Source organism: Poecilia mexicana, unplaced genomic scaffold (genome assembly GCF_051168715.1).
Source record: "Poecilia mexicana isolate PSO_F unplaced genomic scaffold, ASM5116871v1 scaffold_2, whole genome shotgun sequence".
NCBI lineage: Eukaryota > Metazoa > Chordata > Actinopteri > Cyprinodontiformes > Poeciliidae > Poecilia > Poecilia mexicana.
In genome coordinates, this window is record NW_028263371.1 from 42,972,240 (window position 1) to 42,985,522 (window position 13,283).

A 13,283-nucleotide genomic window follows, 5' to 3' on the forward strand; every position below is an offset into this window, starting at 1 on the left:
GAAATCTAAGCAACATGATCTATCTGATGCTGACAATACAGGCAAGAAATTTGATTTTAATTTTCTTATTTTATATATTTTTTAAATCTGATAACTTTTTTTTTTACTTAACACTGTCTTTTTTTTCAGGAGGCAATCAGATCAGGTAAGTTTATGATGAGACGCTTTTGTCATCTTTAAGATCACAAATTAAAAGTAAATACTTATATTATTTCAAGATTTACCTAAGTGGATTGAGAAAGACATTTGTGTTTTATTTTTCAGAGATGACAAGGAAAAGGAAAAAACACTAAGCGTTGGATACTTTCAGCTGGTAGTTATCTTCTTTTGTTAAATTATTTCCTATATCTCCTGGCTTTTGATATCAGTTTCTTTGTCGTAAAATTAATTAAGTGTTTTAAGACACTGTTACTGTTTTTTTTCTTTTGCATCTTGCGGTCATTGGATTCCTCTGGCTTTCTCCTACAGTCCAAAAAAAACGTGACTTTTAGGTTAATTGATTACTCTAAATTGCCATTAGGTGTGTGTGTGTGTGTGCGTGTGTGTGGGGGTGTGTGTGCGCGCGTGTGTGTGTGTGTGTGTGTGTGTGTGTGTGTGTGTGTGTGTGTGTGTGCATGCATGGTTGTTTACCCTGTATGTTTTTGTGTTACCTTGTGATGAACTGGTGATCTGTCCAGGGTGTATCCCGCCCTGGACTTAGTCATTGCTTAAGATAGGTACCCGCCTCCTACACCTCTGCAAGGACTGTAAGGCATAGATAATGGACGGGGGGATGTTTTTATCCCTAAACCTGGTATTAGTGTATAGTCTGTTAAATGCTTTGTCATCCTGAGCTAGGATGACATCCTTGTCATCCTCAGCGCTTTGGTCAAATTGTTTAGCAACATTGCACCAGTCCCATCGTGCCCCAGTTTGTTCCAGCAAAGCTTCATGAGCTTTGGTGGATCCTGGATTGTTTGTGAACTCTGTAACCACATTTGTTTCATCTGAGGGGAACAGTTTGGGTCAGATGGTTGAAGTTTTGGATACAGCTGGGGGTTCCAGCAGGACAATGCTCCTTAACACATAAAAGTTTGTGCACCCAATGCTTGTTTGTAAAATGATTGTAATATTTTTTTTATATAATTATTTCAACAAAAGGGTTGTTTAATTGCATATTTAAAATGCCAGACTGATGTATAACGAGTGTATAGAATGACTTGACCCTAAAGCTCTTTGTCTTGCTTAACACGCTACAAAAACTCTCCTAACTCAGGATGACAAAGCATTTAATAGTTGCTGCTTTTATTTCAAAACATGAAATCAATATGATGACACTGTGAAATGTCTGCTAAAACATATATCAGTGTAAGTGCAGAATGCGCACCCACTACTGGTCCGGGGTCCGTTTAAGTTTTCAGGTCCTGAAAGAACCCATGTTGCTCTCAGCTCATCTACATTGTTGGCTCTGATGTTCTTCAGCTTTGCTTTAAAATTTTAATTGACTATCTTTGAGGTTCAGGTCAGTTTTTGTGGCCAGTCAAGCACAATGGTCATTTAACCTGATATTGGTAGTTTTTGCCCTGGGCAGGTGCCAAGTTGTACTGGAAAGTAATATTTGCATGTCCATTAAATATATGTTTTATTCCCATTATTGTATAAAAAAAAGGCACTTGTATATAAACATATATTCCTTATAGACAACCGTTTATGACAGAACAACACTTCTTTTCTCTGCTTAAAGTTTCGATTTGCCACCTGGAGAGACAAACTGATGATGGTGGTGGGAAGCCTGTGTGCCCTGATCCATGGCTCAGCTTCGCCCCTCATGCTCCTGGTGTACGGCATGATGACCAACACTTTTGTGGCTTATGAGTTGGAAGTCCAAGAGCTCAAAGACCCAAACAAGGAGTGCATAAACAACACCATTCATTGGACCAATGGCTCCATTTATGAAACAACTGATAATACCACGGTTTCTTGTGGGTAAGTCAGGAGTGTACCGCCGAGGTGATTAATTATTGATTGTTGCTTTCATTTCTCTGTCTTCACAGGGTGAATATCGAAGCACAGATGACCATGTTTGCATATTATTACATTGGCATCGGGTTAGGTGTTCTGATTGTTAGTTACTTTCAGGTTTGTTTAAACATTTAGCTTTAAGTTGAAAATCTTCTGAGCACAAATGCATCGTAGATGAAAGAAAATGAAATACCTTTGATTTTGTGTTTTAGATTGTCTTCTGGGTGTCAGCAGCTGCAAGACAAACTCACAAAATCAGAAAAACTTATTTCAGGAAAGTTATGCAAATGGAAATCGGATGGTTTGACTGCAACTCTGTTGGGGAACTGAACACAAGGATTTCTGAGTAAGTCTTCATGTAAAATAAAAAAAAAACTGTCACTGTTGCAAAAATAATTACATCTGATACATTGCTTTTTCTTCTATCCTCTCTTTCCTCATAGTGATATCAACAAGATCAACAATGCCATTGCCGATCAGGTGTCCATTTTCATCGAAAGGATCTCAACATTTGTGTTTGGCTTCATGGTTGGATTCATTGGCGGGTGGAAGCTGACTTTGGTTGTCATAGCAGTCAGCCCTCTGATTGGCATAGCTGCTGGACTCATGGCCATGGTAGTAAAATGACTATGCTTTACAACCAGCAAATAGATGACAGTTTTTAATTTTTTTTCTGAGAGTTTGTGTCCTCTACAACTTAAGGCTGTGGCCAGACTAACCGGAAGAGAGCTGACGGCCTACGCAAAGGCAGGAGCAGTGGCAGACGAGGTCCTCTCATCCATCAGGACGGTTGCAGCGTTTGGAGGGGAGGAAAAGGAAGCTGAAAGGTAATTTTGTTAAATTGTATGAATGATAAAACAATTATTTTCCTACTGCATTTAGATATGTATTTTGTTCACCTATACTTGTACTTTAATGATTTGTTGTATTTAACAAAAATAATACATTTGATCTTTTTGCAGGGGTCATTGGGTTAAGCGTTTGATTTTAATCTGTGAAACACTTTTTCTTGATGCTGTTAGTGTGAACGGTGCAACATAAATACAGTTTGATTGATTAATTGATGTGTGACAGGTATGACAGAAACCTCATTGAAGCTCAGAACTGGGGTGTAAAAAAAGGCTCAATTATAGGAGTGTTTCAAGGATACCTGTGGTGCATCATCTTCCTGTGCTATGCCTTGGCCTTTTGGTACGGGTCTAAACTAGTCATTGACACCAAGGAACTGACTCCAGGGAGCCTAATTCAGGTAATCGAAGCTGAGCACAACATATATTTTATGTTGAGTAGGTTTATTTTTTTTATTTACAGAAATATTACATTTAAAATCTAATATTAAGTTTTTGTCATAAATGAGACACTGAGCATCTTTAAAAGCATTTAGGATGCTGAAGTTCACATAATATTTAATCTATAAATAGAATGTACTACTACAATGAATAATAGGTGTTTTTGAAAAAAAAAACAGTACCATTTCTGATAAAGTTACTAATTAATTCTCTCATTGTTTTTTGTAACTGATTATTAATGTGTTTATTTTCTTATTTCACATGAAACAGCAAGTTAATTTGAACATTTAAAAATTACTTAAACTACATTGCCTTTGGTTCTCCTGTTTATTTCCTTTTTATTATGAAATAAGGAACATAAAGACTGAATATATATTGTTTAAAAAAGTGATTCACACAGATTGGGTTTTCAAATAAATAATTTATTACACATTTCTATACATAAATTTGATAAAACATATTTTTACCTTTTCTAATAAAATGCCTGAAACAATATGAAATATTCTTGACAGATCAAATTTGCATGTTCTTTAAAAAAAAATATTGATTGATCTCTCGCAAATATCAGAGTGAAATATGAGCTACTCTAAAACATGAATGTGTCTGACAACAACACATATTTCAGCTTCTTGTGCAACAGTGTACTTCTGCTTCAATGTTTGGTTTCCCTGTCGTATGTCAGGTTTTCTTTGGAGTGCTGATGGCAGCTATGAACCTTGGCCAGGCCTCACCATGTCTGGAGGCCTTTGCTTCTGGTCGGGCAGCAGCAAAAAATATTTTTGAAACAATTGATCGGGTAATGTAACATGTTCTCAGAGGAAATAAAGTTTGGGCAGAGCTGAAACACAATGGCATAAAATAATATGTTTCCACTTTCACAGGAACCAGAAATTAATTGTTTCTCAGACGGTGGACATAAATTAGACAAAGTCAAGGGTGACCTGGAGTTCCACAACATCACCTTCTTCTATCCATCTCGACCTGACGTTAAGGTAACTCAACTTGCCCAATGTCTATCCTGCTCTCGCTTTGGTCTTAGCAAAGCTTGTGAAATTCCAACTGCTTACTCAGATTTTAGATAACCTGAGTATGCAGATTAAGGCGGGAGAAACGACTGCTTTTGTTGGACCGAGTGGATCTGGAAAGAGCACCACAATTCAACTCATTCAAAGATTTTATGATCCACAGGAAGGAATGGTAACAATCTATCTGCACGGCTAACACACATATAAAACTAAAGGCTTCATAATCATCTTTAATTGTAACTCCCATTCCCAGGTGTCTTTGGATGGCCATGATATTCGCACATTAAACATCCAGTGGCTCCGTTCTCTCATTGGTATTGTGGAGCAGGAACCAGTGCTGTTTGCCACAACTATTGCTGAAAATATACGCTATGGCCGGCCTGGGGTAACCACGGAAGAAATCATCCAAGCAGCAAAAGAGGCCAATGCTTACAACTTTATTATGGCTCTCCCACAGGTACAGCTCTGGGTAACAATGCAGTATACATGCTGGTATTGGATTTTGCATGATTAAAAAAAACAACAACAACTAAAATACAATTTTGGATTCATTACACAGAAGTTTGACACACTAGTGGGTGAAGGTGGAGGCCAGATGAGTGGAGGACAGAAGCAGAGGATTGCAATAGCTCGAGCTCTCATCAGAAACCCTAGGATCCTGCTGCTGGACATGGCCACATCAGCCCTTGATAATGAGAGTGAAGCTGTAGTCCAAGAAGCTCTTGATAATGTTAGTTCGCTCACAAGTACACTTTAAGGAAAATCCAACATTTCAACTTGCTCTGGGGAATAACAGCCAGATTTTCCTGCAGGTACGTGCAGGAAGGACAACCATCTCCATCGCCCACCGTCTGTCCACAATCAGAAATGCAGATGTGATTGTTGGATTTGAACACGGATGTGCTGTGGAGAGAGGAACGCACAGCGAGTTACTAGAAAAGCAAGGCGTCTACTTCACTCTTGTGACCCTGCAGAATCAAGGTTCATCCAACACAGCTAATGGTAAGACATATGAGGGATATGACTGCAAATAAGACTAGAAAGTATCTATTTGTAAAGGTTTGTCAGCTTTTTGATCATTAAAATGTCCCAAATTAGTGTTAAAGTCTAGAGCAGATTAAAAGTTTTACATAAAAAGTGCAGGTTTAAAGATTAGTTAAATTAAGGATGAGCATACTTTGATTCATTCAAATGATTTTGTTACTATTTAATCCAAAAATATGAAAAAGAATATATTTTTTTAATTTTATTAAGTCATTTTGTTTATGCCAACCCTATAATCGAAGTTGCCTTTATGTCTAGTGTTAGCAAAACTGCAGATAACAAGAAAATATGAGAAAAATATAGTCCAATACTGTATCTGTGAGAAAAAGGTCCAGTGAAGCTCCAGGATGGATGGACTGATGGACTGTTGGACACAAATGTTGTGAACCACAATGAACAGCGGGATTATTCATTATGAAAACAGGGAGTGAGCAGGTTGCGAAAACAAACCACAGAAAAGCAACCACCTAAGAAGGAGAGTTGTCAAAACATGACTGAACTTGAACAGAACAGAAAACTTTGCTCTTTTAAGGGCAGGACATACATGAAAAAGAAGGATTACTACAAAGTCTGAGAGTCAAAGTAGTTTTACCTTTAATTAGCACTATAGTTAGCACACTGGGTTGTATGTAATTGGATCTGTCTGCATGATTTGGATTGCATTGAAATACATTTGACTGACGTGAACTGATTTGAGACCAAAGAACTGAACATGAATTCAACCTCATTGTCTGTTCAATGCCTTGAAGGTGACAATAAATGTATGTAATTAGAGCTACATTAGGACAGTAGAACTGAACTGAACTGAATTTACTTCAGGTGAACAAATCGTACTATGCATACACATTGGGAGTAAACGCCAGAAGGTACAGGGCAAGGTAATGATGACAAACCATCTCAGTGTAGGCAAGAAGTGAAACCAGCAAAACAAAACAAAACAAACAAAGCAAAGATTGTCATTGTGAATCAGCAGACTGCATAATGACTGAGCAGCAGGAATTGTCTTATCACTTTCATCCTACATGTTGTTTTCCTTTTTTTTTGTTGTTTGATATTTACTGATGAGCCCATAAATAGCCACTGATTCATTTTTACAGCTGGATGTAAAATAAACATTTTTGCATAGACAATAGTGAAAATATTACTCAAAAATGTCCTTTATTGCATTGTGTCCACTGTAAATGGAAATGTAAAATGCAAGCACAGCATTACACACACTCGTGACAAAACAAGCAGGTCTTATAGCAGACAGATAAGCCTAAACACACCCCGGAGCCCTACCTTATGCTGAGCAGGATTTTAGTTTTTCTGTCTTAACTCTCCCAACCTAAAACCCATCAGAGAACTGTGGATGGACCCAGAAGTAGGTGCACGTGTGAGAAAGCAAAAGAATCTCACAGAACTAGATGCGCCCTGCACAAAGAGTAAACAAACCACAATGGAAAAACTCAGCTGGCACGACAGACCGTGTTGACTAATGGGAGTCAACATGTTTTAAGATCATTTTCCTTGTTTGCTTTGTGAACATGTAGTATAGCAGGAAGCTACAAATCATGCCACTGGTAGCTATGAAAAAGAGGTAATCCAATACTCTGGCAGACTAGATATTTCAGCAACATAACAGCAACTCAGGATAGTTAGCTTCACAAACTTTATGACTGTGTTGCTTCGTTTTTTTCAATACAAGGTTAGGCGAAAATCTTCCATTAAGCACACATGTCATTCATGCTTTTGGTTTAGGTGGCTGGAAACTTTCAGAGTTGTTATGAAACTTCTTTGATCATTCTTGTTGCAGAAGTCATTACTGAGCCAAATGAGGATGAATTTGATCTAAAAGTGGGGAATTCCAGACATGGAAGTTGTAGATCTACCAAAAGGTAATACAGACACTTAAAACATGAGAATAGCACTAGATTATCAACAAATAATTGATCTTCTCAACCTCAACCAGCAGGAGGTCTGTACGCCTGCGATCTCGGAGCCAACTGTCAAGTGACTTTGTCCCAGACGCATTGTCCGGAAGCTTCATGATCCCTTCGGATCTCCAGATAACATCTAAAGATGTAACCCCTTCATTTGTGATTAACAACTTTCAAAATCTATGGCTAGGATCGCTTTCATACAGATTTGTCAACAGGTGACTGAGGATGACCCTGATGAAAAAGAAGAGTCAGCTCCAGTTGCACGCATCCTGAAGTACAACCAACCAGAATGGCCATACATGCTGTTGGGATCACTGGGAGCTGCAGTCAATGGCTCAGTCAACCCCGTCTATGCGGTCCTGTTCAGCCAGATTCTCGGGGTAAGAACGCTCCCGGGATGACTGTACAATCATGTTCTTCGTTACAAGTTGAGCTGGTTGGATTGGTTATTGTAAACATATTGTTTAGTAAAGCATTTCTTTTTTAAATTTTCTAATTCTGTGCTTTTTTTTTTCAGACTTTTGCCATTCAGGATTTAAATCAGCAGCGGAAAGAGATCAACGGGATCTGCATTCTGTTTTGCATTGTGGCTGTGATCAGTTTCTTTTCACAGTTTCTGCAGGTTATCTCCCTTTCTCTTAAGAATTATACAAATTGTCATAACGTGTTTAGAAAAATGTGCACACATATAGAATCTGAGCTGAGGCTAGTTGTTAGAAAATAAAAAGATTTGTGGATTTTTGGCAAACTCTACAAATTTAAATACAAACTCGAAAAACATACATGTATGCTCGTTGTACAACAAATATTGCCCATAATTTTTAGGTTGGAAAATTTAGAAGTAAAAATGTGAGAAGAAACAAAATTATTCATTTTAATATTTAAGGCTCATCTAATTGCATAAAATTGGCATTTTAATATATGTTCCCTGTTGAGAGAAACTGTCCTCAAAGCAATCCATCCATCCATGCATTAAACAATCTGCATATGTCACAAAACAAAGATATTCTTGAAACAATTCCTTAAAGTCTTGCATTGAAACAGAGTAGATAAAAAACATAAACTTTACAAACACTGGCTCATATTTGTTTATTCAGGGATATGCTTTTGCTAAGTCTGGAGAGCTGCTGACCCGCCGTCTGAGAAAAGTGGGCTTCCAGGCCATGCTGAGACAGGAAATTGGCTGGTTTGATGATCCCAGGAACAGTCCTGGGGCTTTGACTACGAGACTGGCCACAGATGCATCCATGGTGCAAGGGGTAAGTTTTTGTTTTCAGGGTTTATCTTACTTATTGTTGTGTTCTTTGAGGATGGTGATTATAGTAATGGCTAAAATGATTTCTGCAGGCAACAGGTTCCCAGATTGGCATGATCGTGAACTCACTGACCAACATTGGAGCCTCGTTCATCATTGCCTTCTACTTCAGTTGGAAGTTAACATTAGTTATCATGTGCTTCCTGCCTCTTATTGGACTGTCTGGTATGTTCCAAGCCAAAATGCTGACAGGATTTGCAAACGAAGACAAAAAATCTATGGAAGAGGCAGGTCAGGTAAGCTGCTGCTCCTTCCCACTACCAAACCAGGTCATTCATTACTGAGCTGATATTTTGCTGTGAGTTTGAGAGCTACAAATAGTGTTTGTCCTACAGGTATCCAGTGAGGCTCTTGGGAACATCAGAACCATTGCCGGTTTAGCCAAAGAGCGCTCATTTGTGGAGTCGTATGAGCAAAAACTGGAGCTGCCTTATAAATCTGCCAAGAAGAGAGCCAACATCTATGGCCTATGTTTCGGTTTTGCACAGTGTGTCATCTTCATGGCATATGCTGCTTCTTTTAGATATGGAGGTTACCTGGTCAGAGTTGAAGGGTTACCCTACATGCTGGTGTTTAGGTTGGTAAGACTCACAGTAATTAAAAAAATATTTATTTTAATATCATCCTTATGTTGATTCTGCACTCTTGCAATCTGTCCCTAGAGTGATTTCAGCCGTTGTGATCAGTGGGACAGCACTGGGTAGAGCTTCCTCCTTCACTCCAGATTACGCCAAAGCCAAAATTGCTGCTGCTCAGTTCTTTCGACTGTTGGACAGGGTTCCTAAAATCAGTATCAACCACACAGATGGAAAGAAATGGGTCAGTGGGTTTCAAATCTTTAAATACATTTTTTGCATTTTTATGATTGTGTATTTTAAAAAGGACCTTATCCATTTATAGGAGATGTTCAAAGGAAAAATTGAGTTTCTTAATTGCAAGTTTACCTATCCAACAAGACCAGACATTCAAGTGCTGAGTGGCCTGGTTGTTTCGGTGAAGCCTGGGCAGACTTTGGCTTTTGTTGGGAGCAGTGGCTGTGGGAAAAGCACCAGCGTCCAGTTACTGGAAAGGTTTTACGACCCAGATGAGGGACAGGTGGTACGTGTTGGTCAATTTACATATTAACAGCACCAAATACTTAAAAAAAACAAAACATTCAGTTTGGTTAAACTGTGCTATTATTACTTACAGTTAATTGATGGTCACCCATCCCATACCGTCAATGTTCCCTTCCTGAGGTCTCAGATTGGCATAGTGTCACAGGAACCAGTTTTATTTGACTGCAGCATAGCAGAGAACATCCAATATGGAGACAACACTCGGACTGTTGCCATGGAGGAGGTTGTGGAGGCTGCCAAGAAGGCCCATCTTCATGACTTTGTGATGGGTCTACCAAATGTGAGTGGAAATGCCTTATTTTAATAATGACATTTTAAAATAACTTCTGTGGTTATCATGTTATGTTCACTTAGTGAATAAACTGAACAAAAAACGTAGTCATGTCCTGGTTAATGCTAGTTTGGTATGATGAAGATTGTAATGTTAAATCTTAATTTGAGTGTTAAAATGTTTTTTTTTTTTCTTCTTCTTTTTAAGTCAGTCAGGCACTGGAAAGAGTAGTCATCTATCAGGTGGAAAGTTAAGGGTTTGACTCCAGCTTTCTGCCCTTCCACATGTTGATGTGATCCTAAGCATTTAACCTCAATTTGCCCATCAATCTGTTTATGAGGGCATGCATGTGTTTATTAGTGAAACTTGGTGATTGGGTGTCTAGTACCAAGCAGTATGATTAGAAACATTTTGTATAAATTCATCCCATAATATTCTAATAAACTTTTTATTTGATTACACAATGCTGTTGGTTATATGAAAACAAATAATCTCTTTTCAAAAAAGCGAGTTGCCTACAAATTTGATTATATTATGCATAATGTTTACTTAGGTGGCTTTATCGTCTTTATTGTGATACAACATGTCCTTTTAGCTCAACTTTATTCTATTTTGTGTTGGCCTGTCACATAAATCAGAATAAATTACATTGAAGTCTGGAGCTAAAATGTCACAAAATATAAATGAGTTTAAAGGGTATTTCAACATAATGATGTGTTATGGAGAACAAATGGTAACCATGTTAATTTGTCATTTTCTTTACCACTGGAACACACTGGTAGAAATATGAGACTCAGGTTGGTGCCCAGGGTTCACAGTTGTCAAGGGGACAGAAGCAACGCATTGCTATCGCCAGAGCCATTGTCCGAAACCCCAAAATTCTGCTGCTAGATGAGGCGACTTCTGCTCTGGACACAGAGAGTGAACAGGTGAAATAAATAAATAAATAATAATAATAATAATAATAATAATAATAATAAAAACTTAACTACATTAACGCAAGAGATTCAGCTGAACAAAGTACATTTTCTTTTACGTGCATTAAAAATGCCCTTGCATGAAACCCCAAAAGTATTTTGTCTTGATAGAGCTTTGTTTATCTGCAGACTGTTCAGTCTGCGCTAGATGAAGCAAGAAAAGGACGGACCTGCATTGTCATTGCTCACCGGCTCTCCACCATCCAGAATGCAGACATCATAGCGGTAATGTCACAAGGAGTGGTCATCGAACAAGGCACACATGATAAACTCATGGCTAAGAAGGGAGCATATTACAAACTGGTCACAACAGGAGCTCCGATCAGCTAATCACTTGGAGCAACAAACAGTATTAAGAATCTTTGATAAAATAAATCAGTACATCACCATGAATTCAGTGGTGCTGTGGTGAATGCATGTTTAAAACCAGAAGGTAATAATTTGAAATTGAGTTTTTTTGTGTGTCTAAAAAATGTATATTTATACACTTTCATATCATTAAAAGATACAAAATAGCCGATGTATAGCAGGGCTAAACAGTCTTTCAACAAATGCTTCGATGTGCTCCCTGTTTCAATTTCAGATATTATGGCATTATTTGTCTCCTAGAGAAAAGAACATAAGTAACCTGTTTTATTACAGAGTTCCTATCTTTGTTAAAACAAAGTTAAAAATTATATTAGTCATGTTAGCTTTTTGAGATTAAGACTTTATTGTATACAATATTTATGTTTATTGTTATATAAATTGAGGGATTAAACAAAACTACACCTGTATCTGACTATTTGTGTCTTCTTTAGCTCTAGTTGAGGTTTTAAAATAGTCTTTATATAGTTAAACATAGTTCTAAACTATAGAAAATAAAACATTTGATTTTGAACTTTAAAAATCTGCAACTCACATAATATTCCAAATTTTTAAGATTTGCCTTTTTAAAATGTTTTTTTCCCCCCTCGCTTTCCTTTTTGTTTGTTTTAGTTCCTACATACCTTTCAATACATTTTGACCAAATCATCTTTTGGTTGTAATGCCTATACATCAATGTTTACTTTATTATCATCAGTACTAATTTAATTTTCATCGTAGTTAAGCTGTGACCACAGCTAGCCTCATCTTTGTGACTGCTTTGGGCCCCTGCTCCCTTGGATTCCCTCAGACAACTTTAATTAGCACAGAGTTACAAATCACATACAATCATGAAGCTCAAAACTGAGCTGCTTCCACTGATCGTTCTTGAGCTGTTTCTAGAACTGAAATGGAGTTCACCTCTGGCAAATTGGACTTGACTTGAAAATGACACATCTGTTTATATAAGGTCCCACAGTTGACAGTACATGTCACAGGTTAAACACCAAGCATAAAATCACAGGAGTTGTTTGTAGACTATGTACTCTACAATGACATCCTGGACCCAGAAACCTGAAGTTTTATTTAAGCTTTGGCAAAGAGCCTTCTCTCTCAAAGCAGTTACATCATTCAGCACTGGGCCTCAGGTGCATCCGATGCTAAGCAACCAGAGACTGAGAAAAGATGAAATGGGTCTCTACTCAGGAGTCTAATTAATCCATATAATCTGGTTACATCAGAGACTCTGTTCTGCATCATTACTTTTAAATTGATTAATATCTGAATTTTCCCAGAGAAACTGCTAAGAGACACACAAGAGATTATATAATGCACCCTGAGCAGGATGTACACATTGGCAACGCAAACAGAGAGAATTATGTGAATGATTCTGTTAATTTAACAAAGTCAAGGACTTGAAGAAGCATAAATGTTTGGTAATATGTTCCAAAGATAAACTTTATGGCATATTCACATTTTAAAATTGTATTTTTATAACCCCTTGACAAAATATTATGCTATCACCAATCTGCGTCTTATGTAAGAAGTGTTCATAAGAAATTTTGATTAATGCAGAGAAGGTTTTTCTGTTCAAAGTTAGAATGTTGTTTTTCAACAATTAACCAATTATTTATTTGATTCATGTTTCGAGCTAAACACAGACTTTCATAAATTGACAAACTCTGCTTCTGCTTCTAAAGAGTTTAAATCATCATGTTGTAGGGTTGTACATAAATCATTTTAATTATTGTAAATTAGATTAGCCTTCCTTTCAGTAGATGCAATACCAAGAACAAAGACATAACATAAACTTGAGAAATCTTTTCATTATGACTGGGATCATGATAGAAATATATTATTTAAAATAAAAAATATTAAAATTTTCCCACATAAATTCCAGTTTCAGTGCTTCTGTGTGCGCAGTAACAGTCAATCATCATTTTCTGCAAATTATAACAAAAAGTATTGAGAACAAA

General features: G+C 37.3%; 1 protein-coding gene across 1 annotated transcript; it reads left to right on the forward strand.

Annotated features, from left to right (window-relative positions):
- Nucleotides 1–2,037: 2,037 nt before the first annotated feature.
- abcb11a (ATP binding cassette subfamily B member 11a) lies at nucleotides 2,038–11,734 on the forward strand. The gene is made up of 23 exons (XM_015001380.2): nucleotides 2,038–2,118; nucleotides 2,214–2,347; nucleotides 2,445–2,616; nucleotides 2,704–2,828; nucleotides 3,076–3,250; nucleotides 3,973–4,086; nucleotides 4,172–4,282; nucleotides 4,362–4,487; nucleotides 4,569–4,772; nucleotides 4,875–5,045; nucleotides 5,128–5,317; nucleotides 7,155–7,236; nucleotides 7,311–7,422; nucleotides 7,497–7,661; nucleotides 7,799–7,903; nucleotides 8,379–8,540; nucleotides 8,629–8,832; nucleotides 8,932–9,173; nucleotides 9,259–9,415; nucleotides 9,497–9,694; nucleotides 9,788–9,994; nucleotides 10,768–10,914; nucleotides 11,092–11,734. Exons 1-23 carry the CDS (start codon nucleotides 2,053–2,055, stop codon nucleotides 11,290–11,292), a joined length of 3,570 nt encoding a protein of 1,189 aa, XP_014856866.2. The 5' UTR covers nucleotides 2,038–2,052; the 3' UTR covers nucleotides 11,293–11,734.
- The last annotated feature ends 1,549 nt before the right edge of the window (nucleotides 11,735–13,283 follow it).

Coding starts and splice junctions, on each gene's coding strand:
- abcb11a (XM_015001380.2), top strand. CDS start 2,053: ATGACCATGTTTGCATATTATTACATTGGCATCGGGTTAGGTGTTCTG. Junction 5,046..5,127: donor TCCAAGAAGCTCTTGATAAT/GTTAGTTCGCTC, acceptor ATTTTCCTGCAG/GTACGTGCAGGAAGGACAAC. Junction 5,318..7,154: donor TTCATCCAACACAGCTAATG/GTAAGACATATG, acceptor TTCTTGTTGCAG/AAGTCATTACTGAGCCAAAT.